Below are 27,103 nucleotides of genomic sequence, written 5' to 3' on the forward strand. Positions count from 1 at the left end.
TTGCAAAAAGGAATGAAAAAGTAATGCCCCCACTGAATGTATCAAATTTTACATCCAACCCCCTCTCTCTTGTTGTCATTTTCTACTATGTCCCCCCTATAATTTTGCAACCCCCCCTCCAGGTAATTATTGCACAGTCCCTTACAAAACGTGATACCCAAGGTCGAAATTTGGAGAAGAATTTCTATTAAATTTCTTACAAAGTGAGTCAACCTTTGTTCATAGTCAGTGATAGTCCACGGCCCGAAGTCAGCGTCAATTGAAGACAATAATTCAAAGAAATCATTGAATTATTTAAGTTACTTATTTGGTTAACCAACATTTTTTGAGGGTGAGGGGTGGAGGGGGCGAGTGGGGGGGGGGACGCTTCATCAAATTTTAGTCGAACACAAAAAAAGGTTCTCGAATAGTTAGGATGGGAAATAATACAAACAATTTCGTCTCAACGCACCTTGTGTCCTTTATACCCTCGAACGTAATAATTACTGATTCCCAAATAATTAAAAATCAAAACTGATAAATATTTGCCATTATCGTAAATTCTTAATTCTACATGGCTCCCTGGCACCCTCGTGATAGGGGTGAGGGTCTTGCGTGTCGGAACCAGGCAAAGCATTCTTGTGTAGAAAGCGCGCGAACATTTCTCGCGTACGCTTGTAAATAAACCATCTTTACCCTTATTTGGAAACTCTTACTTCAAGTCAAAACAAGGCCGTTGCGGAACAGGGAAACTTTACAAACTACCCCCCAAAAACGTATTTAAAAGAAAAATAAACGCAATATTATAACATGAAGTTTCAGCGTCACCTTGTCGCCATTATCAAACGCAGATTTAAGCCGAAACGTCGTGTTATAGCGTTTATTTTTCTTTTAAAATGTTAACCCTATCTTCTCTACTATTAATTTTGAAACATTTCAATACGATGTGATACGCTGAGGAATGCATTTTTATTGAAATTAATAGGATTTGCAAACCCGAAATTACTTTATATTTACTTTTTCATTGTCGAATTAGGATACCAGAGTATCACTGACATCCAAAACTTGATACTTGTATTGACTTTCAGTTCGCTTTCACCAAAATGTCAGTTTTGTCACTATATGAAATAGGAAAAAGTTAATTAATTGCCACGACGTCGCGGTTACAGCAAGCTGGCCTAGGTTAATTTAAAAGAGCTGTTCTACAGACTGTCCAACATATATAATATAATTGTGGCTAACATGATCGATTTCAAAATTTTCCGCACTTAATTGGTTATCTTGAACTCATGAGTGCGGCTTAGATGACGGGCTGGTTCAGTCTGTATTTCTATTTTCACGTGCCGAGTGATCTCTTTACAGAGTTTTTGCTTAGCTTCTTTGGTGGGCAAAACATTAAGAATATTTCTACGTTCAAACTCATTTAGTTAAGTACAAATTCTGTTAAACCACTGCCAGATACAACGATGAAAAATCAATACCATATGAATTGAAGTTAAACTAATTAAAAAACTGTTGAAGATTGAGGTTTCCCGATAATTCTCTGATTTGAAGTCTCAAACAAAAACAAACAAAAGCAACATGGCTGGTTGCTTCCCTTTTATGCCCTGTTTATTTCGTTAAAACAAAGCTAACAAACAAGAGAGTCTCTAATGTACATAAATCTCTGAAGTGAAGCGTTAATGCTTCAATTAGTCTTAGCTTATGTGCATGGTAACTACATATCACACCAAAATATAAATAAGCAAATTTTTGCCTTCATCTGTGATATCAAACGTATCAAATGCTCCGAAAGCTGTACATTGTTTTAATCGCTGCATGCATGCTGTGGAAACTATGAAATATCGCACGCCCTCACTACAGCTATGCAGCACACAGAAAGCTTTATATATCAATGAATAAAATGCTTTCATAAGTCATCTTTAAATCGACCCTTTTGTTCTGAAAGGATTAATTCCACTTCAAGCATTTAACATCTAATTTAGTTCTCACCTCGACTGGATTGAGGCAAGAAAATCTATTGTTTGCTCAAGCCATTGAGTATGCAAATAACAAGCACATATGCATTTTTAATGCTTTACTAAAATGTGCAATATTTGTCAGCTGGGATCTGTGATAATGCATATCGCACAAAAAAATACCTCGTGACAGTCTGCAAAGATGGATTAAAACCTATTTATTTTCACGGACGGAAGGATTATCTCAGAACGAATAGATATTTATATTCCGTAGAAATGCTGCGTTGCAAATACATGCTGAAACACATGATGTAATTGGGACAAATTTCTCAGTTGGAATTCACTGAAAGAGTAGACGGTTACGAACATCTTTTCACGCCCCCTGCAACACTCACCTGTATGTCAGCAGGTCATATGCAGGCAGGCTGTATTAATCATCCAAAGCTAACAGTTTTTCTTTTTCGCCTTTTGCAACATTTGTTTACTTTTGGCTACACAATGCGTGCGAATTGAAGGATTGGTTGATATCAGTTCAAGATCAGTGATTGTCCAACACTTTGTTGCCGGAAGCACATTGAGACGATTTGAACCGCGATAAATCTGTAAATTAAGACCGCGTCTTTCAGTATACACGTCCAGTACAGAGAGGGCTTCACGTCCCAAGATAGCTTCTTCGTCTGTCAAACGTCTACGAAACAGTGTAAAACGTAATTCCTAGCAGATTTCTACAGCGTTTTCTCAACCGATCAATCTTAGTCATGGATGAAACAAATGGATCGTGGTTTCCGAGGGAACGGCAAAATTCAAATCCATTCCATTTCACCTCTGGTCACGAAGTGTCTCGGTCAAGCAGTGCATCGAACATTTACGGAAACTCGTCTTTTACGGCGTTCCCAGAAAAAGCCGAAACGAAATTCTCGCCCAAGCCAGGGAAAAGAACAAGAAAATTGTCATTATTTTCGTTTCATTTCAACTCGAAATCGAATTCAGAAGAAAGAGGAAAAGTAAGGCGGTCATCTCAACCCGCCTTTAATCAACCTTCACCAACAACTCTTTCACCAGATCCTGACGTGTGGATGGCTTCGCTAAAACCGACTGGATCACAGAACAGCCTCGATAGTTCCCCTTCTTCTTCAAGAAAATGCTCGTCTGTGCTTGGACCTATTGAAAGGGAGAACATTGCAATACATGACATTATTCAAGAAACTCTGAAGCTACAGTTTGAGAATGTCACAGAGTACGACCGCGAGGCTTGTGACCGCTTGGGCAAAAACGTGTGCCAACTTGTGAAGCGGCGCGTCGAGGCGATGAAAGAAGCGACGAGACAGCGCTGTAAAATCGTGTCTGTAGTTTACGTTGGCGCGGTTAGAGATCATGGAATACAAGTTGCTAGTCAGGCGCTACTGGAGGCAGATAAAGACAATTTTACTGTGGCTAGTTATAGAAACGGAAAGGTGTTTACTGTGAGTGGAATTATGGTCATCCCGTTAGAGAAATAGTCAACATACTCATGCACTAAATAACCACATGTTCAAACAACACTAAGAAAACAGAGGATCCCAAGACGAGAGGTTTAGATAAGGAGCAAAGGATGTTTTTCATCCACAGGTGTTTTGTTGTTTGGACAGCTTCGTGTAAGTATTATGTGGAGTATGAAATGAAAACATTGTCAGTCGCGCCATGGCTTCGAAAATGGCTACGGCTCATTAACCCTACTGATACAAACAGATAACCTACAGCTGCTAATAGTAGCAGAAGCGGCAGGTAATTGTCATAAGTTAAAAGCGATGAGAAATGGAAAGAGACGTTTGCGTAAAGAGCAATTAAATTCATCTTGAAACGATATTCAATACAAAAATTTTACGGTACACTCTATGTCTTGTAATTCACTTTGTACGGCCTTATGCGTCCCATAGTGCGGTAAAGACTCACTCTGGTGGGCTCTGGGAACGAAGAAAATAGATAAAATACGACAGTGCCGTTGAAAGCTCAAATGGTTTTAATTTTAATGCGAGTTCATCTCACTCTCGGCTGGAATTTAAACGAAAAGTGGCCTTGGCACCAGTAAGTCTGCATTTGATCCGACTAGGCTCCCTGAATAAATAAAAGAAAGAAACAAAATATCCCGAATGCTTACGATTTTTAATCTGCAATTACATAATAATGGATAGCACAGGGTGAAATATTAGAATTACGAGGTCTGCTATAGCCTGCGTCGCAGACAGTATTAACCACCGGTATAGTCCTATATCGGGGATTTTATGACACGTCCGGGTGCAACGCAGGCTAGGTCTGCTAATATGCTAGTAACTGGAGATTGTCGAAATAACTTTGATATCACAAAGCTTCACAAGACCACCGGCAAGTTCTGAATCGCCACCAATGAAATGCTTGCAGTTTGTGGCTTCTTCTAAGCTATGGTTAAATTGTGAATACCGGGGGGGGGGGGGGGCACTACCATATATGGGCTATATAGGTATGTGCCGCTGTGAAGGGTATGGTTTTCAAGCAGTTTACTCTAGGATAGGGTATATAAATCAGAGCGTCTGGGTCTAGAATAGGGTATCATTTTTCCTACAACTGAGTAGCCGATGCGAAGAAGTTGAAAAATTCGCCGAAAGGGCAATCTCGATCGAGAGTAGATAACAAGGTCATTGTGGTAAGAGGGTATCAGTGTTCTAGCTTGCACGTAATTGATGCCACTATAAAAATTATTCCATATTAAAGATTTGGTTGGATGACTTCAAGACCGTGCTGTTGCCTGCTTAGCTGCCTGGCCAAACTCTGTTTTCGCGCGAAACAACGAAACCTGTGTTGTAAAGCTGCTACCTTTAGACCTTTCTCTTGTTCTAAGCCGTAATCAGTGATAATAATGGATTTTGTCGAGGTACATGTGTTTTTAATTGTGCAGCAGACCTTTAACTTCTAATTACTTTGTAGAAAGCTGTTTATCGCGCCATCTTTCAGAGCTTTCTTTTTTTGCATGAACGTAAATTTTATTCAATGCTGATCTGCTTTCGAGACCATCATCTCAGCAGCTGACAGAAGTCGTACAAATGTCAATTTACGATGTTCTGGTATAGCTTCACTGTAGAAACATTCCCAAATACTATAAAAATTATTTTTTTGGGTTCAAAGTTTCAATACAAGGATACTTTTACAGACTGCAGTGCAGCCGCATCAGACAATGAGGTTAAGAGACCATATGTAAAAGGAATTCAAACCATTGTGACTTTCAACATGTCTCTCTCATTTTTGAGGTAAACGAATATCAGTCAATCCCGGAAATAGCCAGTCATCTTTCGCAGAAGGATAATCATTTTGAAGTGCTACAAAATTAAATGATTATCTTAGAACCGATTAGTTTCGGTGATATCAATATCACCTTTATCTCACTCATTTGATGTTGAGAGCATCTGGATAATTTTCCTGAGGGAGGTACTCCCAGAAAAATGGAGTGGAGGTGTGCTGCTCGCTTCCCAAAACCTTTACCCTATTTAAGATCAAAATCTGAGAATTTCCCTACCCTATTTGTGACCTAACCAAAGATTTGTTACGCTATTTAAGACCTGACCCTTAAATTAATACCTTGCTCCAGACCTGTCTCAGTAATATGTTCCCTAGTTCAGACTGATGTTAAAGGCATTCTAAAGGGCTTTTGTAGATGGTCTTATCGAAAATGATGTTAAAAACGTACCGAATTCAATAATAGAGAGCGAAAACCATACCCTATTTGAGACCAAAATGGCCCAAACTGACTAAAACGGCTAAAAACCATACCCTCTGAGGCCGCACATTGACTATAGCCTGAAGGGAGTACACCCGAGCTAATTTGTCACGGCTTCATTCAGTTTAAAGCAAAAACTGTTTGCAGTTATTTGCTAATTTGTTTCAGTTAGTAATCTCTCCTCTGTCGATTCCAATAAGAATGTCGGAAGGAATTCCCACAGAAGTTACCAAGCTTCATGCGACATGTCGCTGGAACAAGATTTTGCAGGGACGCGATGTTTCAACATGGGAACAGCACATTGTTTTGTCGCGGCAAAATTAGTATCGCTTGGACGTGACCTTGCAACAGGATCCTACGGTCTTAAAAAACAATCAATCTGATCATCTCTAAGAAAGAGCGTGATTCAAAGCCAGATTATCTTCCTGGAAATTTCAAAACATGTATGTAAAACAGAAGAGGGAATTGTGATCCTGATAAAATGCTATTAGAATTTGAGTGACCGGAAACCCACATTACGAAATTGCGATAATATGTTTTCTTTCTAAACGAGACTTTTTAATCCTCTTAATTCGAATTAAAAGCTGCACTACTGGTGCTAGCACTACGGACATGACAAAATACTTGAATTTTTTTCGGTCATAGGTCCCGGCTCTCGAAGACAATTCTGCCTTCTGGTACCCATGTGAGAGCGATTTGAAGATGCAAATGATGATCCATTCTAAGGACGTGACCTGGCTGCGTCCATCTCCTCCTTGCCAATTGCTTACTTTTTGGCGTAATCCCTGCTCAAATTCTAATCTCCTGGTTTGTTATGCGCGTTGGCTAGTACATCTTTAGTATCCCACGAAGGCTCGTATGTAATTGCTAGCGGCATTGCTCGTGGGCGCGTACACACAGCGACGACGACGACGACAGCGACGACGGGGTCGCGCAAGATGGCGGCCATACTCCAACTAATAGGTTGACAGAGACATATTAAGTTAGTGGCGTTCTACTCTGATCTGATATTGGACATCCATGTTATGGTCTAATGACACCTGTCAAAACAAGGTATCCGCTGATCAGTATTACGTGACCATATCGCGAGAAAAATTTCGAGAAAAATTCGGTACCTCCCATTGAGATATTTCCTTCTCTTGTACCCAGGAATGCGATAATGTTACTGCGATAATGTTGCTGCACCTATGATTCCAAGTGCTCGCTTACGGGAGGTTAAAAAAAGTTCAAAATTTTAGCTCTAAAAGTGGTCGCGGTCGCTTACTAGAGGAAGTCACCTTAAAGAGGTTCCAAATATAGTGATTTGACTATAGTCATAAAAGTGTTAATTTTTACTGGCATCTAAGGTACCCCGATGTTGTTGTTAAGTAATTAACTTAATTGTAACATATCAAAAAGCAGCGATTTTTTCATATTAAATGCTATTAAACAATTAGATTATGAGCTGGAGATTTCTATCGCGTGATAGTTGACGAAGGAGAGGCCCGATCAAGTCAACTATCACGCGATAGAAATCGAGAGCAAATAATCTAATTGTTATAGTATAAATCTAATAACCGTTCAAAACTTTATCTAAATCCTCTTCGCAGACACCTCGAAAACGCAAAGAAGCGGCCATCATTTTGTTAGCAAGTGCACACTGCTAAGCTATTCACTATCTACCACGGAATAGATAATGAGAAGCGTAGCCAATCAGGAAACGGAGTTTGTGATAGACCGCTAGTAGATTTATACTAAAAATTGATATACTTACAGTGTTAACTTCTTGATCAAATTTTAAATCTACTGTTGTTTTTAGCAGCCTTACAGTCATCCTTGCATAGTCAGCATTGTATAAGGTGACGCGTCACTAATAAGTTACAAAGAAATTCTGTTAAAAGTTAAAAATAACGTTGAACAAACTCGTTTGTGTAACTTTCCTAAGGGATAAGAGACAAACCCTTTCTGATTAACAGAAGTCATTATACCAGGAACATGTTAATTGTGAAAATAAAAAACGTTCTCCGGCTAAGAGTATTTAAAAATACAAGCTTTCGACTGTCTTTACCACAGTCTTCAACGGGAGAAATGATAAAAGACCCTAAAAACTCCAAAAAATAGTGACAAAATACAACAGAATAAAATAAGATAGAATACAAAGGAATAAAATTATAGAAAAAGCTACAAAAGCTGGAAACACATCTGTCAGTAAGTTCGACCTCGTTCTCACCAAATTTTTCATCCCAGTTCGTAGGAAAAATGGCGGCGATTACGAACTGGCTACATTAAGCGACTTTCAGCGAAGTCTTGTTTGGTCAGGTAATATACATCTTATTAGGCTGATTTAGCAAGAGAACGGGAACGTCACTTGACGACGGCGCGCGCAGTACAAAAACCCAAATATGGTCAGATGACGACTGTAGGGCGCGCGGAATAACCTGGATTCTGCTCTAATTTGACCATATTTGGGTGTTTGTACTGCGCGCGCCGTCGTCAAATGACGTTCCCGTTCCCTTGCTAAATCAGCCTAATAATCGAGCTTGGCCGGTCTGTATGGGGAAATCTTGACCTCAGTCGTGAGTACAGACAGAACGCAGTGAGGTCTGTACTAAAAAACCTCGGTCAAGATTCTCCCATACAAACCTCCTGCTCGCTTAATAAGCACTGTAGTAAGTACATATTGACTTAGAATTCCTTATTACATTTTGTGTGTAAAGTTATTGCATATTAAAGAACAATTACATCTTGCGTCAGCTATTACATTCTGTGGCGCAACAATGCATGTGTAGACATCATTTCCTATGAAGGGCATCGACAAAGAAATATTTCGCTACTACTACAAAGTTATAAGGTATTCTGGATAACACTGATTGTCGCAAAATACAACAAAAATAGATGGGTTTCCTTGATTATCGACCACCGATTCATACAATATCTCTGGTGTTGAAGGGTTCTTTGGGGGAGGCACGATCATTGAGGATCTGCCTACACAATACTGCCCGACCAGGACCCGGGCAAGGAACATGTAGCGGAGGCCCCCGGCTACTGCCCTCCTCTCCCGGTTCACTGCAAAACCAAGCGAGTATTTAGCGTCTCTGGCAAAATACACACCGCGTCCATAATGAACTCCTGAAAAGGAACACAAAACGAGAATCACAAGACGGATTCAAGCAAGTAACAGTATACTGAAAATGAAAAAAAAAAAAGTATCATAAAAATGGGCGGATATTTTTTTGAAGGAGGGGGAGAAGAGAGAGAAGATGCGCTTCTGATGACACTTATTTGAAATTCCAGTTCTGTCTCAGTGTGGTTATCTTTTAAAAGTCTACATCTGATTCATAATTTAGACCGAAGGCTAATTCTTCTTCTTCTTTTTTTATTTAAGGGGAGACTGCGCAGAATAACGCGGCAAGAACTATAAATAAAGGTGGGCCCAGCTAATTCGGTTACTTCAAATTCTCCATTATTTCGAACTCAAAATCATCTCTCTTGGATTTGCCCTTCAGTCATTTACTATCACGAGCCCTTCAACCGTTCGTGGGTAAATAGAAATGCTAACATTTTTCTTTACATTTTTTTTCCCTTGGTGGCCTTTTGTCTCCTAATAAGGTACAACATCAGAGAAATTGCAAATCGTTGCTCACACTCCCTTCCATAGCAATATGGTGTAACCACTTACCATTGGCCCCACATAAGCTTCTGTTAAATCCTTGAGTGTTGATGTGGTCGACATTTTTAGAATCGGTTCCATGAAACAACTGTCTTTCACTATTTCTTCCAAGGTCTTTGTCCATCTTCTGTTTTCTTACCGTGTAACACTTGTAAAGATGGGGATTCTGAATTCGTTCTATTTTATGAATATTCACTGCACCAGCGGTAGCTTGGAACCTGAACAGGACAGCTTGGTACTCAGAGGAACTTGGTAAGAGTTCTACTTTGTGCACCGTCATATTAGCGTTTGGCATTGGATCCCAGTATTCGGGAAGAGGAATTCCTAAAGACAGAAATTGAATGTTTGCTAACGTAACCTTTAGTCTACGTGGAAACAGAGAAAAAACCATCAATTGTAGTTTCAACCATTATTACCTCGTTGTGATTGACTGTCAGCAGGCCAATTATACGGTTAATTTTTTATTTGCTCTGCAGTGCAAATTAACGCCCGCGCTTTCCTAATTTTCTCAATCACAAGATAATGACTAATCGTATTAAAACTTGAACAGTTAAGGATTGAAATGCACTACTTATGATATTTAAAAATTCTTTCAAATTGTTTAGGCTAGTACCGTTCTGGGAGAATTTTCAAATATCACTAGTTGTATAAATTCCTGATCTGATTGCACTCGCATTCATACGATTACCCTATACTAGGCGTAAAGAAAATCATCGAAAGAGGATGAAAAACTAGATTTCATCATGTCATGTCTTCATATCTTTCTCCGCAGTTGAAATTTATGAGCTTTGTTATGTTTTTACTTGTATCTTCACCATCTACAGGTATATTACGATCTCACAATGTGACCAGCTCCCAGTTGGCTTGATAGCTCAGTTGGTAGAGCACTGCACCGGTATCGCAGAGGTCATGGGCTCGAATCCCGTTCAAACCAGAAAGATTTTTTTTCGAACTGCTTAAGTTATGTATATAACTGCGATGATTAGTCATGTCTTCATACTGTTTCAAAGTTCGTAAAGAGTGTCGGAAAAGTTTTGGAAATTGTTCAGATGTAGATATGCATATTTAAACATTAGCATGACTTGCCTTTTTAAGGATGTTTTATGGAAAGAAAGTTGTAAAAAAATGGACTCTTACTATTAACAGTTAGGAAACTAATAAGCAATAAGGCCACAAGATCATTCAGGACAGTGTCTAGTCCAATACCTGAAAAATATTACACCAGCAACATAGCAATCTGATTGGTTGATTTTAGTTATTGGCCCTCTGAACTAACTTCGCTGTGTAATAAAATCCCATATTAGCAGTGTATCAGTGCGTTTTTCACATTTTTGTAATGTCTGCTGTCATTTTAAACAACGTCATTTCCAGTAATAAACTGTCACTAACCTTCTTCAGCTCCCTTCACCTTCCTCTTCAGTGTAATTTGTTCACCGGTTCGTTGTCCGCGGCCAGTTTTTGCCTTCAAATCGATAACAAACTGCTCTCCAGGTAAAGATACTTGTACTCCGGGCTCATCTTTACTGCTCGCCATCTCAATCTTGGCGTTGGCTTTCCGACCGAAAACCTTTTTACTACCATGTATTTCATAACTCCATTCTATATTCCTTGACACCAGCTGCGCCTGTTCTTCCTCCTGGGTCTTCTTTATTCTTTCGCTAATCTTTTTCCAGATCTCCCCGACTATGCCGGACACTTCAGTCGGTTGACCCTGTACGACAATGCAATTAGCATCTGCCTCGACTTCAAGTCTGACGTCACGGTCCTCGGCTTTTCTTCTCAGACTGTCAACCTGTTTATGAGAAAGTTGACTAATGACCTCATTTGTGACGTTCTGTGTTGCACAAGCTTCAGAAAAACCTTTCTTCAGAGATTCAACGGCTTTTTCAACGCCTGCTGTCTTCTTGCCAAGAACACAAATTTGAACAATGTACTCTTGACTTACGCGGTTCGTTTGCCTTCTTTGACGCTTTCTTGGCTGGCAAGCATCTATCTCATCTGAAAATGGGTCTTGATAAGTTGTCTCCTGGTACACGTCACCTTGCAGAGCCTGAGTATACATACGGCCCTTTAAACCTGGTACCCTTCGAGAAAAGTTCATTTGACCACGTTTTATACTATTGAGAAGACCGCTCTTTGTGTGAAAAGGAAATAGTTTGTGCTTGGCTGTCAATTTGGCAATCTCTCGTTTGAAGGCAGCAGTTAATGTCTGATCTTGCTCGAACACAACAAATCGAATATCCTGCACGTTAGACCCAGGGTTTGCTCCGCAAAAGCTGATCGTTTCTTCTAACATGATTCTCGAGGCTGCATCCCGCGGGAAGCCAAGGTTTCCAGTTCCTATGACGGGAAATGCAATGGACTTCGCTCCAAGCTCTTCACCCTTTTGGAGACACTTCTGCACAATGCCCCTGAGAGTCTAAAACAGAAAGTAAATTAATTTGCTAATGTGGACATCAAAGGTGGACCATATAACATCTTGTATTTGTATTTGTATATTTGTATATATATTTTTAAATTTTAATAAGTGGGGACATCCCTAACATGGTGCCATTGCGCTTTTGGTTGTCTCGTTCTCCACTGCCTTTTGTTTGTTTGTTTGTTTGTTTTTAGTTAGTTATCTTAATTATTCATAATGTATTCGTATTGTATTGGAGTAAATCGTAATAAATAAATAAATAAATAAATAAATAAATAAATATAACGAGAATTGTACAACTCCAGTAATAATAATTCTTTTTTTTAACTTTTTCGCGCTCGGGTTCTTTGCTTTCACTTATTTTTTGAACTCTCTGCTTTCTTTTGATTCTACAGAATTTAACATAATTTAGGTGTGTTGCAAATAAATTTATGTTTCCTGCTGGATTTCAAACACATTTTTCCACCTTAATTATTTAAAGATGCTAGCTGTACGTCTACGATGGTGGATGTTGAAACAAAATTTGTCGTTCTGGGTTTCTAATTTCTCTCCGTCTTCCCGGGGTTTTACCATCTATGCTCCTTCTCGCTAGCAATCATATCTTTGATAGTTTTCTGTCTTTATAAACCGTCTTCTCAAGGCCCATCGATGGCTTTAAAGCTTCAACAACCTATCAATCTAACCATATAGCCACCTAAGGCAACATAAAACATACACTAACCGCCTTCCCATTGCCATTGTTCCATTTGCAACAGTTGGTGTGAATCACGTGACCGACCAAGGGAAAACCAGGACAGACAGTTACGTCTCCAACGTTTGGAGGTGCCATTAAAGGAACACCAGCATTACCAATGGCTTCACAGGGTGCTCCGACCGAACTCACCAATACATCAGTCTGTAGTTCAAATTAAAACTCTGGATTAAAATGATAAGGGACTAAATAAGGATAGAATTGAAGTGTGCGCTGTAGTAACTTTTAAACGAAAACGAGCAAAGAACTAGCAGCTTGTGTATTGTGTTGTACCTAATAAAGATGAGCGAATTGAAGGAATGCAGGGTGCAACAATTCGGGGGCATTTATCAACTTAACTTTCAGCAGTTTTCCGTGGAGTTAAACGGTGTGATAGCAAACCAACATTATAAAAGACAGTTGGAAAGTACGGGTTTTCTTAACTGCAGTAAAACCTGGTTGATAGCTTGAAATAACAAAATTATAAATAGCCGACTAACAAAAACAGATAAATGAACGCTCCGTGTAGACGGATAGTGGCGAGTCGGTAAGTAGATTTGTTGAACACTCACCTTCTCCTTCTCAATATATCCAGTTCTCCATGATATTTTCTGCTGGCTTTCAGTAAACAAGGTAATCAAGGTGGACGCAGTAGACCCGCTGCCTGCGTGGTCTTCTTCCTCTTTTTCCTCTTCTTCTTCTTCTTCTTCTTCCTCTTCTTCCTCGTCATCGTCATCATTGATGTCGTTGTCGTTACTTTCAGAAGATGCACAATCTCCACCTTCTGCTTGGCTGCGCGAGTCATCTGTCCTTTGGCCAAAATTCTCCTGGACTTGTATCGCACAGTCTTGATCCTTTTCCACTGATTTCACAAGAAGATCTCCTTTTCCGCTTTCAAAGAACTTCCAGAGGCCTGGCTGTTCCACGTGAAATGTCTCTGACGCGGTGTCCTCTATTAGAGCGTCAAGCTTTTCCCTCACGCGGGTCAAGCCTTCTTTGGTTCCAGAAATGTCAAAATCGTCTTGGCCTTTTCCTTTCTCGATCTTCACCTCAAAATCTTTCAGTTGATCTTCAATGGAGAGTAAGTCTTCCTGGCGACGCTCAGAGAGATACCATCTGATAATCGGAGATGAGCATATAAAGTGTTCTTGCCTGATGTTTTCGCTTTCCAAAAGCTTCTTCACGAGCCTCTCGGCATTGTCCGCATGCGCAGCTGACGTTCCCACAACCCTGGCGTCTTTGCCAATGGCGACCACTGCTTCCACATTATTGATTTGCAGCTCACATTTCACTTTCATTAGCCTTTTTTCCCAGCCATGACAAGCTTTCAAGATGCTGTTGGACAGAGTCAATTTCCTTTCAACCATGCCTGACATTTGCTTTTGTAGCATCTCAGTTGCTTCTTTAAGATGCCGCTCAGGACCTTCAAAATAGATTTCTTCGCCTTCGATGTCTGGCTTTATCTTCAGCTTCTTACTCTTCTCTTGAAGTTTCTCCACAAACTTGAACTTCATCAGCAGAATCAAACGTTCTTTTGGAACGTCCTCTCTTTGTGCTTTTCTAGTTTCTGCCCGGTATATCTCTTCCAATTTAGATCTCAACTTCTTTTCGTAATCTTCCACATCTGTGCTCAGTGAAACGATTCTGACAGCAAATGCATCATCGATAGTTTTGACCAGCGGAGGATCAACTCCCAGGCAGGCGCAAATACTAGATAACTGTGCTTTCACTGATTCCCACAAATCCCTGTTGACTTGAACGTCGCGCTTTACAAAGTTGCCGAGGTAGTTTTGTACTTCATCAATGCATGCAGATGACCACGAATCACTGTTGTCTTCACCCTTGTGCACTATTACAGCCATTTTGTTGTTCGGTTTCCAGGTAATTTCGCTCTTCTTTGCTGCCAGGGAATTGCTCAGTTGATCGCGAAATACTGAAGTGGTGACGAATTCCATTACATCCGGGTCTACAGCTATGTGTAGCTGCTGTGTTTTCGCTTCGGACTGCTGACTCACTTGTGCCTTATCGGCGCCACCGCCAAGCACACCGCCTTCCTCACAATCTAGAAACTTGTGGTAAATTCTGATTGACAGTTGCGCTCGATTTAAGACATGTGGTTTCTCTTCATGTCTGGCTAAAACTCTTTCCATATCTGTGAACGAAAAAAAAAGGAATTTTGGTTCATGCACCCAATCGAAGAGAGAATGAAAGTGAAGAATGATCATCGCAGTAAATTTTCCCATTTAAAGGGGCTAGGTCACGCTATTTTATGTAATTTTGTTTAATTTTGTTAATTATGAGCTCTAAACGTCAAATTGGCAGAGCAAGAGTCTTTCATTTGCAAAATCACGGACACATAACGACTGAGAATGATTTCCCAGCTGTGTAAATGACATTTTGACATAAACTGGTATAAATTTTAAAAAAGGTGGGCCGACATTTTTCAAATTTACCCAAATGCAATCCGTTTTAATCCTCTCCACTTTTGTCCATCCATGTCCCTTGTTGGCTTTCCTGTGTTTTGTTAGAGTTCTTCTATAGTTTTGAGCCGTTATTTTGACACTTTAGTTAATTCTATGACTATTTGATCAGTGCTGAAATTGCCTAAAATTGCGTGACCTAGCCTCTTTAAGCAATTGGAAAGAAGAAGCCTGAAAAAATCAGGGCTTCAACGGGATTCGGACCCGTGACCTCCGCGAATACTGGTCCGATGCTCTTCCAACTGAGCTATGAAGCCACACATCGGGAGCAAGGTCAATTAATTGATTTCAAATCTTCCCGTGAGGAGTGAAATGATGTGAAGTATATATGAATTAATTCATATATGAACTGCGGTTGCAGATTTAAGTGAAGAATGATCATCGCAGAGAGAATATTTGAAAAAATTAGGACTGAAAAGACAATATAAGCCATAGTCCGAGAAGGGAGGAGCGCTTTTGGATACTCTTTACTAACTTTAACGCTATTAACTCCAGAAGTGTTGTAGTAAATTTGGTGGCTTTTCCTAAGATTTATCTAGGACCAAATTGATAGGAAAAACTTTTTTTCAGTAACATATACCTTTGTAAGTAAATCTAGCTTTCTTTATTGTATTTGACTACTTTATTTAAAGCACATTTTTTGGACTTAAAAGAAATATTTTTGAAGCCGTGTTAAATCCTCCAAGTTTCATTGCCATAGCCTTATAACATTATGAGTCACAGAGTGAGGGGCACTGACCCACCATTAACCGAAGTTACAAACGAGTTACAAACCTGCTGGGTCTTGAAACACAACCACAGCTCTACCACTTTTAGGTACAAATTGCACGCTTTCCACAGGACCCCCACTGTTTCTTTGACTTTCAAAGTGTAGTTCAATGGCATCATGGGTAGTGTTTTCTGAAAGACCGCTGACAAGAATGCTCGTACAAGCTGGAACTTGTTTGATGGAAACCTTAGCTGAATCTAATTTTCTTTTTTCGCCTTTGGTCTTGATTCTTTTGAAGTCTAAGAAATATAACAATAATCATTACGGTTTAAATAAAAAATATGTGGAAATATTCACATCGCCTCTGCGTAAGAAAACTAAGGATATTTTACAGTAAACTACAATAACTGTTTATTAACCTCATTTACTAAAATATTGAAAGTTGCTGCACTCAAAAAGGGTTCACCTTGCGTGATGACATGCTTTATCCAGAAGTGTTACGAGAAAGAACACAGAAACATTGTCATACGTACTGACTACGACCTTTTTGTCTGGACGTGGGTTTCCTGCTTCCAGATGTCAATGGAGTTTTAAATGGTGCTCGTTTCAAATAGGTTTTCATGGATGAAACTTTAGCCAAAATTAATCAATGACGTTGGCTTAAGAAAGTAGCAAACAGTGTTGATCTAACTGCAATTCTCCTTGCAGCAAAAAGTCTTACGTAGGCCAAGTAGCACTCAAGAAAGATGAAGTGGCTACTTAAAACAAATGCACTGTCTGTGGACAAACGTCTGGCACCGCGAGGGGAGGGGGGGGGGGTACTCCCTTATATGGGCTATATAGGTATGTGCGGCCCCAAGGGATAGAGTTTTTTTTAGCTGTTTTGGTCATAAATAGGGTATCGATTTTGGTCATTTTGCTTTTAAATAGGGTATGGTTTTAGCACTCTAGTCTTGAATTGGGTATGTTTCTTAGAAGAAGCTACTTTTTCATCGTTATCAATAACACCATCAACAAAAGCCCTTCATAACTTATGTTTAGCCACAACGGTCATAAATAGGGTATCTAGTTTTTGGCCAGGTCATAAATAGGGTAGCAAAAAATCGCAGATTTTGGTCATAAATAGGGTAAGGGTTTTGGGAAGTGGGTCGCACATCCCCACCCAACTTTTCTGGAAGTGCCCCCGGAGACTGACACATGAACAGGTACAAGACCTTTGGACTCTTTTCCAGCCTTTATTACGAGTTCCCTGATGATTTAAAGAACTGCTGCAAATGAGTCCAGTCTTAATAGAACTAAAATATAACGGGACGAAATAAACTGACTGTTAGGGAAATAACGGTCCAGGAGAGATAAGTTAACCTCTCCCTAAAATAAACTGCATGTGAACATCTTTGCAAAGCAAACAATGATTACGTTAAGTCACACCGTAATAGACGATAGACGATATTGGTACTCTTGGTATTGGACTGGAACTAGCCTGCTACTGAGGCTAATTTACGGAGTCTTTTCAGATGCAAATGACATTAATCTCTTTTTAATGATATTTCCCCGCATAAATGCCTCCATTGCAAGCTAGTTCTAGTCCAGTACCGAGAATACGAATATGGCCAATTTGACTTACCCGTTATGTCATTGGCCATTGTGATCAGGGCTTTGTCGTTTCTCAGCTTTACCTCCGTCACCTCTTCACCGCTCATTGCCTCAATGAAGTTCAGCACGCACTCTTCGGTCGTTGACGTACTCAGCCCGCAAACGAGTAATTGATTCGGTTCAAATCTAGATTGCCGTCTTCCTCTTTTTCCAGCACCATCACCATCATCATACTTTTGTTCTTCGTCTTTCTTGTCCTCTTCTTCTTCCTCTTCCTCTTCTTCTTCCGTTTCCTCTTCCTCTTCCTCTTCCTCTTCCTCTTCTTCTTCTTCTTCTTCTTCTTCTTCTTCTTCTCCTACTTTACAGTCGTTCTCTGAGGATCAAAAGTGAACTTCAATACTGTTTGACTCGTGACATTTCATTCATTTATACGATTGATACATGAAATTGCCTTCATCTTGGAGAAAATGCCGTTAGCCATAAACCGAGGAGACAGGGTGGATAAGATATAGAAAGTTTGAGGCAGATCACGAACGGCAAACTTGAAACATTCAAGCTTTAGCCTGGTAAATGTTTCAGGACTAGTCATTCGTAATGTAGCTTTCTATGAACTAAACTTCTTTGGTGCCAAATTATACTTTAGGGCCACAGGTTTAGTGTTTCTTACATTTATTTTCGTTATTTTACATTTATAATCTTGTTATTTTCATTTGATGGACATAATTAAGAGAGATGCACAAGGCTCTTGCTGACACACATAAAAAGTGATTGCTTATTAAATGCGAATTTCTTTTGCGTTTTAGTGTAAACGGGAAAACAATTTAAGAGACAAATAATTGTTTCTGTAACAATGTTCTCTTGACTGGAGACCCTCAAGAGATAAGTAAATATCAATCCAGTCTGCTCAGTCACCTGGCCTTTGAATGGCAACGAGGCTGTAGGTGACCTTGTTTTGATACAGACCTCGCTGCTTTTGTTGTTTAAATCAAGTCGTTCTAACGCTAACTAGTTTGCATTTAAATAAGAAAGCAGATAGGTTTGTATCAAAGCGAGGCCATCTCCAGGCTCTCTTGCATTTATAGGCCAGTTAGCTCAGCAGACAAGTTTAAATGGCCTATTGCCAAATACACATTCCAAAATAGATAACAAGACCAACAATTTTACTCACCTCCCAAAATAATGAAAACGTTGTTGCTCATAGTCGATGCTTTAAAGCCAGGAAAATCTTTTAATGGAGAAACCTGGTTAGTTTGAGTGTAGTAAAACCAAAAGCAAAGTAATCACTCTAGCCAATCACAAAGAACAAAGAAAATCTATCGAGCAAATCAAGACTTGAAGTAGTTACATATAGTTGAAGCTAAGCGCGGGAAAACGTAAGCGAGCGACTCACGATTGATTCTGGTGTTAGTTCTGATTGGGTGAAAATGTGGCGCAAGTTTTTTAAGGCAATCCTAAGGCGTAGTAAGTGCGAAACCAATTACTTGTCGACATTCAAATGATGAAAACCGCTCTATATTGATCATAATTTAATCATGAATGCATGAGTGCATGCTTCGTTATCACGCGTCCTCTACATGACATTACATAACTCGATACACCAGTGCGTCAATCTATAGGGGGGGGGGGGGGGGGCGGATGGTGACCTCCTTGCCCGAAAGGATTACGCAATGCGTGAGCGATAACATCGAGATCTAGATCACAACGCACTCAAATATTGCACGAAAAACAAAAACGTTCACAATCGACCGTTTTCAATGTATTAAAATTCAGCTTGGAAGTGAGGCTTAGTGGACACATAAAAATGAAACAGCTACAAATTCCAAAACAGTCTGCATTTTACCCCAGTCGGCATTTTACCCCTGGTCTGCAGTCCGCATCTTACCCTTAGTCTGCATTTTACCCCTGGTCCGTAGTCTGCATTTTACACTGACTGATCAGAAATTGGAAAAGGAAATAATATCCCTATCGTGGATTTCCACGGTACACATTTGACCGACTTGTAGCTAACAGAAAACCCCAGGTAACTCGTATCATTTCAGTCTAAATCCTTAAGTTATGGTAAGGCAAATGTAAGAGAAAGTAGCTTGCAAGCCTTGAAACCTAAAAAAACAGAAAGACAGCCCGTTCTTTGTCGGGAGCCTGAAAGGCCACGGTCTCACAGACTACCGTGGCGTCTTCGGTGTTGACTACGATGGCCTTTCACGTAGTTTACAAGTCTTACATCTGCCGGTTCCAAGCTATGATATTTCGTATAATCACTTGAATAACTTCGTCTGCGGGTGTCTGATCTCGAGCTCACAAAATGACCAGCTCCCATGCTCAGTCGGGTGGAAAGCTAGCTAAGTTGGCAGAGCTCTGCCCCAGTATCGTTATGAATTTGATCCTGTTGAGGCCTGAATTTGTTTTCAGGCCTACGCGAGTACTCAAGTTATTTTAACTGCTAAAGTTGCCTACGTGACTGTTATGGTCTTTCATGTATTAGAAAATCAAAACAGTCAGCGAAGAGATGAATTGTTTGAAGGTACAGGGCCATGACGGGTCAACACAAACATCCAAACGAAGCCAATGAAAGTCGAAGACCTGAAACTGCGCGCTGTCAAGGAAGTCTAATTTAGCTGCGTTCATTTGAAGACCTAAAAATAAAACTGCCGTGTTTGCAAAATTCCAGAAATATGAATGTTTAGCCCGTGTGACAGCCGCCTCCCCCCAATAAAAATTGATCGGAGAGACATGCATAAGCGCGTCTCCGATTTTTCTTTCCGGGAGCGCGGCCGCCGGACACCGGCTATTAAATGTTCTTTCAAGATACAGTCAGATATTTTTCGATTTTGTAGCATTAAATTTCACATAACACCATCTACGCACTGCATTTCATGAAATGATCTATCACTTGCGCTCAAACAAACATCAATCTCATTGTATTCAACTATGTTAACCCAGCTTCTCAAGTTTGAAATATCAATTCTCCCCACTCTGCGGCATAAATTTGTTTGTTGTGTTATCGTAGTTCTCAGAATGAGAACTTGGTGTTTCATCAACAAAAATCTTATAGTTTACTCCGAGCAAGGATTTCAGAACGTCAGTCGCGCAGTAAACCCAGGGGGCTCCACGCAAGAAAGACAATTGTAATGTTTTGTATTTTTGGGAATGAAAAGGATTACTTTAAAATTACTTGAACAGGCGCTGATTTCCACGAACTGAGTTTTGTTTTCTAGTTTCAATTCACCCGTTACTTTGCTTATTCCTAAGTATGGTAATAGCGCTCTAATGGTACAACAGTGTTTTACGTTGGAGAGGAAAATAACGAAGTGCGCGAAGTCAAAAGTAATATGTAAATTACTGGAGCCTCGAAAGAGTCAGACAACATAATCGTTTTGAGCAGGCTGCAAGCAAGCTCTCCGAGTGGCAACTGAAAGAAGGAGAGGAAGAAGAGGGGAAGAAGAGCCTGCTCGCAGGCTATGTTCTGAGAGAAATGAGAGGAATTGTGGGAAAATTTTCGTTTCAAAAAGTGTTTTGGGAGCACGAGCTTACGCGCTAGAAGAAAGCTTCAAATCTTCCACCAATCTGTTTTGTTTGTCTGAGTTATAACGTGACTAGCGCGCTTCGCTAGTCATGAGTACAAGCCGAAATAAAGTTTTCAAGACAAGCATGATACCTGGGGCATGTCACACTTTCAGACGTTAATTTTCAATGTTGTTTTCACCTTGTCAAGAGGGATGGGGCGGAGAGGAGGGGGGTTAACGGGTAAATTTTCTCAGCTCTCAGTTGAAATTTTACCTATCAACGAGATATTGCAAAGCGCACACCTCAACCCAGCAAAGTTAAAAAGCGCTTCATTTCTAATCTAATTGCTATAAATTTTGACCAATTCTGAGCTACTATTTAAAATGCCTATCTTCAGTATATATGACAGACTTCCTACCTTCTATTGCATCTGCTGGCTCACAACTGATCAGTAAGTCGGGCCCTTCTCTTTACAAGCACTAGAAGAGGTGATACTGACTGTCAACTTCTGGAGGGAATGGAAAGTGAAACAGGAAAAGACCTGACTTTACTTAAATATATTTTGGCGGATAATTTCCGTATAATCATGTGACCTTATAAGTCACACTAATTAAACCACACAAACGATAAAATAAAAGCTTCAGCAACAAAGTCTATTATGCATGGCTTAACAAGTCAAAACAACCAAATGTACAGTCACGTACAGCGCTGGCAAAAAAAAACCCAGATACCAAAACATCCATTCTTGTTAATAACTATCGGTGCAGGCAATGCGGAAAACTGTTTGCATTCACTTTCTTTTTCTCGTCTCACCTTCCTTCTTCTCGTTTACGCCTTCAGGTTATGTGAAAACTAGTCCGATGCGCGAAAAAATAGCCTGACGTAACAACATGGTGGTTGTCAACTTTTCCCTAATGGACTCTACTTGTGCTTGCGTCTGTAGATTTGCCTTTTTTTTAAAGTACCTACATTACCTTCCTGCGAGTAACACAACAACAAAGTGGGCACTGAATGAGCGTTTTTAAAATATACCTGATATTGTGGAAAATGGCGGCGAAATGTGTGCGTACGTGAGGTTATGCTTTCGATATGCATGCCGGTTTTTTTTTTTTGGTCTTCCTTATGTCTTCCTTATGTCTTCCCTATGTTTTCCTTGTGTTTTTCAGCTTCAGTGTGGTGCATCTTTCGTGAATATTTTACAGTCATTCTAGAAGCTTTGAGCGAAATTTGCCCGCCTAGCAGTCGATCATATCGGTTCCTTCCCAAAACGAATAGCTTACGAGGCACGCAAAGGCTCAGAGAGCGAAAGTGACACAAAAATAGCAAGGTGGCGGGGCAAGTGGCATGGAAGGGAAGAAATATTTCTTCACTTTCGTGGCCAAAGCCTATATATGCCCCCCAAGGTTTTCGTTTTCCTCTTGCGCGCTTGGGAAGAAAACGACTACTACGCGAGCTAGAGCGTAATCTGAACAATGAGCCGCAATTTGGGCGGACGGGCAAAGTGAGACTGCATGGAACTGACCTGTTTGGGCTTCTTTTACTTCGCTTCAGTCTGCAACTTGGCGGGTAATCGACATCAAGGGACATCGAAGATCACTGCTGATTATTCGCTGAACGTGGATGAGGTGTCACAAGACTGCGAACCGGCTCTTTAAATGCCGCGGCGTGCTGTCAGAATTGTATCAACTACAGGTTATGGTTGGTCAAATGTTGCAAAATTCAACAACGTGCACATCTATATTCAACAACTTATATTTATTTTCAACAAGATATATTTCTACTTCTATACTTTACTTTTATTATTTTTGTTATTTTACTTTTATTACTTTTATTATATTCAACAAAATGCATTTTCATTCAACTTCCACCAACACCATTTTGATTCAACAACAATATTTGTTCGACTTGAATTGCCAAATTTATCTTCTGCAACATAAGCATTTATTCAACTTCAATCATGCATAGCTATTTAACATACCTTCTTTACATACAACGTTTGGAAAAGTTCCCGGAAAGAGGCAGTAATACGAGGTATTACTGCCCGTGAAAATCAAGATGAAAGTGGGTTTGTTGCTGACTATGCGCGCAGTTACCTACGATATGATCCTACTGAAAGGTTATTTTGAGTTGGAAACAGGCCAGTCGGAAAGTGAAATCAGAGAAAGCATAACAGAGGTACTGAAGTAACGCTCACTTCCCATTTGTGCGACCAGATCATTTTGACTTTGTTAAAGTGCTACTACGATCTAAAAATTCACTTCCTTTTTCCTTCAGATTTTAAAAGCGTGTTTGTGTGACACCTGACTGCCAAAATCTTGAGCTTCGAATTTTATCCAAAGGCTGTTTTCCTTGAGTGCGTTTAGGATTTCACGGTCCGCCATTTCACATTCAAGACTGACTGATTGGACCTCAGAGGGTTGGATCGAGGATAAGATGACGTCAAAGACTCACTAGCTTAAAATTGCAGCGTGTAAACGCAGCTTATTGTACGTGCAAAACACGAGTTTAAAAGTCTGAATGTTCGAAACTCCCGTGACTGCATATTAATTAAGGCGCGTGCACACGCATTGCATTTTTAAACCAGTGAGTATGACGTCATCTTATCCTCGATCCAGCACTCTCAAGATTTTAAAATTAGTAATGGTGGAACATTAAGTAGGAAAATTTCAGTCAAAATAAACAGGTGTCTTTTTGAAATGAAGGCTTGTTATATAGTTTTGAAATACAAAGAAAAAGTAGAATTGACTTTTGGTCACAGTAGCACTTTAAGTGTGAGCGAAACAAAGTAAGTACCCAATGAAAACAAATCTCTTGAGTGAAATTACAACACGTTGTAGAATTTTGCAACATTCGGCCAACCATAATAGGCAAGTTCACCCGTAACATTAAAAATAGAAAAATTGCCCCATTTCATAGGGACAGCCCCGGTGCTAGAAATGCCGCGCGCTTACGGCCTCCGTCCCCGATTATGGCTCCTGGTGCTAAGTGCTACCGCCCTTAGTGACAGCGCAACCCTATGAAGCATTCCCTTTGTGCGATATCATACTTGAGAAAATAGCTCATAGAAAATACGTGCGCTGATTGGTTTAAAATCGTGTTTCTATTAAGCAATTTGATTATGATTATTATTGTAATCCTCATAAAATAGTAATAGATCACAATTTAAGTGACCGGGAATGACCCACATCACGAGAAAGCAAAAATATATGAATCTTAACGGCCATGGTTCCCCTTCTCCAAGCCAACATGACACTGAATCTGTAGCGTCTTTTTCAGTCTATGCGGTGTTTTCCTTTTTTAGTCGAAGGAATAGGGAAACACGATCTTATTTTATAATCATATCCTTCTGTTTTTTTTTTTGCTCTGAGGAAGAGTAGCGCAAGGATATTATCATGTCTTTTAATGTAATTTTCTCAGTCATATGATAAAGATATTATTATATGACTGAGAAAATTACTTAATCGTGATCAGCCGAGAGCAGGCCGATTTATCGTTAATTCTTCATTTGTACTGCAGTGCAAATTCACGCGCGCGCGTTTGTAATTTTCTCAGACAGATAATAAATAAATGAGTAATCGTATGAAGACCTATGAAAGCTCAAGCAATGAAGGATTTACACGACTCGTTGTATTTAAAAATTCTTTCAGATTGTACTCGCCTTAAGGCTCGTGCAATTTTGAGAGAATTTCAAATATCATATATTCCTAGTGTAAATCCTTACTGGCACTCGAGTTCATACGATAACATATACTAAATAAATAGAGAGAGGTCTGTCTTTTCTGCTGACGTGATAGTAAAATATTTTGTTGGAAGTCTATTTTCTCCTAGATCGATGTAGCTATTTACGGTCAAAAAGCTGTACATATATGTAATCCTTGATCTCACCGGATCTGAGATGAGACTATTGTCACACTAAAAAATGTCTTGAGTCGCTTCTGGAATTCTGTTACATATTTCGTAAAATATTTACTCTTATAACTGTAACAAAACTGAGAAACATAGCCAGTTGATTGCACAATTAACATTATACACCTAAAATCTTCACCTATTACATAAAACTTACATATCGTGTTTGTCACGAACACCATCTCGCCATGTGATCTGGCATTGTTATAGAATCGAACTGTAACGTAACAAAAAGTACCGATTTTTTTTATATCAAATACTATAAATTAATGTACTTACAGAGTTAACTTCTTAATCCAATTTGAAATCTAATGCTGTTTAAAGGGCCTAAGTCGGCGACACCTTTGTTTTAGTTTACGCACGAGCGTTTGGCTATTAGATTTATACAGTCGAACCCCTATTAAGCGGCCACCTATTAAACGGCCACCCCTATTAGGCGGCCAGCAATCGAAGTCCCAATGATGGTTTTTCTATTGTTTCTACCTCTATTAAGCGGCCAACCACTTTTAAGCGGTCACAGTCCATTTCCCCGAGGGTGGCCGTTTAGGGGTTCGACTGCATATCGAAACGAATGAAATCACTGTGAAACTACTAAAGATAATTAAACATGCTTTCAGCGACCCAACGTTTCACCATGCAATGTCAATAATTTCGATGGCATTGAAAATGGCATCGAAAATGGCGGAGGCCGACTAGGGTCCTTTAAGGTAGCATTGCATGAGCTGAAGTGACACTTATGAAGACAATCTATTAAGCCCCCCCCCCCCCCCCCCCGCACACACACTACACTAGAGGAATTTGAAAACGCAGCTTTATTTCTACGGTCAAGCCTACAGCCCACACTAATCCAGACCGTACACGGAGCTTTTCGAAAACGCTCTTCAAACCGGAGGAATTTGAAAACACCGGCTTTTGCGTTTTCGTGTGGATGGAAAACATTTTGAAAACGGAACTTTTCGAAAACGATGACGTGGCGATAATCATGTGATTTCCCACTCCGTGCTTTCCTCAAACACAGATCCAAAATGACCGGTGATTGATGCGTTTTCAAATCTCTCCGTGGTAGTGTAGACGGAAAACGTGTGATGCGTTTTCAGAGTGAAACTTCCGTTTTCAAATTCCTCAGGCGTAGTGTGGACGGCGCGTAAATTTAAACCTCGTTGAACAAAGTCCTTTGGGTGACTTTCCTGAGAAAAAAGCAACAAAACCTTTCTTAATGAAAGAAATCATTACCACAGGACCATGTAAATGTTGTTTAAACACTTAAACGCTACTTAATTGTAACTACCCTGAGTTTGAAACGTAACTGTACTGATGCTAGTTTACTACGTGAAATAGGCCCTTTGCACGATCCGGTCACATGGTACAAAATCACACGTGCTGGGACGCAAGTTGCTTTGAGTGGGACTTCCAAAACAAAGGCAGGTCAAGGTGGACTGGTACGAGGTGCTTTGTTTTAAAAGTCCCACTGTGCAACCTGCGTCCCAGTATGTGTGATTTTGTACCATGTGACTGGATCGTTCAAAGGGCCTATTCAATCAGTGAAGTTCTCAAGCCATACACCATAAAATTTAAACCTCTTTCGTCCTAGTAAGGTAAAGTGCGCATATTTGAAATAACTATTACATTTTACGTCTACAGATACATTCTGTGGCGTAATAATGCGTGGACATTATTTCTTACGAAGAGTATCGACAAAGAAATATTTCGCCTACTGTTGCATAGTTATAAGGTATTCAGGGTAGCACTGATTGTCGCAAAATACAACAAAAATAGACGGGTTTCCTTGATTATTGACCGCTGATTCATACAAAATCTCTGGTCTCCATGCGTTCTTTGGGGGAGGCACCATCATTGAAGAATTGCCTACACAATACTGCCCGACCAGGACCCGGGCAAGGTACATGTGGCGGGCCCCGACTCCTCCCCTTGCGTAATTAAGTGAGCATCGAGCGTCTCTTGCAAAATACACACCGCGTCCATACTTAGTTCCTGCAAAGGAACACAAAGTGCGAGTCAAGGGATGGATTCCAACAAATAACAGCATTAAAAAAGAATGAATAAAAACAACTATGATCAAAATGGCGGGTTTTCTGTGATTCACTACCTTGAAATAATGGCTCAAGAACAAAACAACAACAACAACAACAACAACAACAACAACAAAAGAGGGAGAGAAGATGGAGGTCCCCATACTTGAACTCCTCTGATGAGACTTATTTAAAATCTATTGTCAGTTCTGTCTCAGATTGCGTGCCTCAGTATCTTTAGGTCGACATCTGATAGATAATTTAGACATAGGGCATCAAATTCTTTTTGTTAGGGGAGACAGCGTAGAATTGAATAACCCGTTAAAGAATTATAAATATATTTCAAATAGTTATTAAGGGACGCAAGGATTCTTTCCTTGTTTTCTCTTTTTCTATCTCTCACTTGGGCATCATGGATT

At 39.9% G+C, this 27,103-nt stretch overlaps 2 protein-coding genes and 1 pseudogene across 3 annotated transcripts in view; 1 reads left to right on the forward strand and 2 right to left on the reverse strand.

The window, feature by feature from the left end:
• Positions 1-1,724: 1,724 nt before the first annotated feature.
• On the forward strand, positions 1,725-4,379 carry LOC145494428 (uncharacterized). The gene has a single exon (XM_081473901.1). The coding sequence runs from the start codon at positions 2,696-2,698 to the stop codon at positions 3,434-3,436; it is 741 nt and encodes a 246-aa protein (XP_081330027.1). The 5' UTR covers positions 1,725-2,695; the 3' UTR covers positions 3,437-4,379.
• LOC145494419 (uncharacterized) lies at positions 4,379-21,264 on the reverse strand. Its single transcript, XM_081473885.1, has 9 exons — positions 21,167-21,264; positions 18,413-18,469; positions 17,276-17,617; positions 15,717-15,950; positions 13,035-14,614; positions 12,454-12,627; positions 10,703-11,732; positions 9,323-9,637; positions 4,379-8,772 (listed from the first exon to the last, which is right to left on the reverse strand). Exons 2-9 carry the CDS (start codon positions 18,441-18,443, stop codon positions 8,480-8,482), a joined length of 3,999 nt encoding a protein of 1,332 aa, XP_081330011.1. The 5' UTR covers positions 18,444-18,469; positions 21,167-21,264; the 3' UTR covers positions 4,379-8,479.
• Positions 21,265-24,516: 3,252 nt separating this feature from the next.
• LOC145494418 (protein mono-ADP-ribosyltransferase PARP14-like) overlaps positions 24,517-27,103 on the reverse strand; it is a 74,884-nt pseudogene continuing 72,297 nt past the window's right edge. The window contains exon 9 of the transcript XR_014050250.1: positions 24,517-26,646. The product of XR_014050250.1 is annotated as a protein mono-ADP-ribosyltransferase PARP14-like (transcript). The remainder of the gene's footprint in view (positions 26,647-27,103) is intronic.

This window comes from Orbicella franksi, chromosome 8 (genome assembly GCF_964199315.1).
Source record: "Orbicella franksi chromosome 8, jaOrbFran1.1, whole genome shotgun sequence".
NCBI classification, from domain to species: domain Eukaryota; kingdom Metazoa; phylum Cnidaria; class Anthozoa; order Scleractinia; family Merulinidae; genus Orbicella; species Orbicella franksi.

Coding starts and splice junctions, on each gene's coding strand:
- LOC145494428 (XM_081473901.1), top strand. CDS start 2,696: ATGGATGAAACAAATGGATCGTGGTTTCCGAGGGAACGGCAAAATTCA.
- LOC145494419 (XM_081473885.1), bottom strand. CDS start 18,443: ATGAGCAACAACGTTTTCATTATTTTGGGAG. Junction 15,951..17,275: donor AATGGCCAATGACATAACGG/GTAAGTCAAATT, acceptor TATATTTCTTAG/ACTTCAAAAGAATCAAGACC. Junction 11,733..12,453: donor ACAATGGCAATGGGAAGGCG/GTTAGTGTATGT, acceptor TTTCTGTTTTAG/ACTCTCAGGGGCATTGTGCA.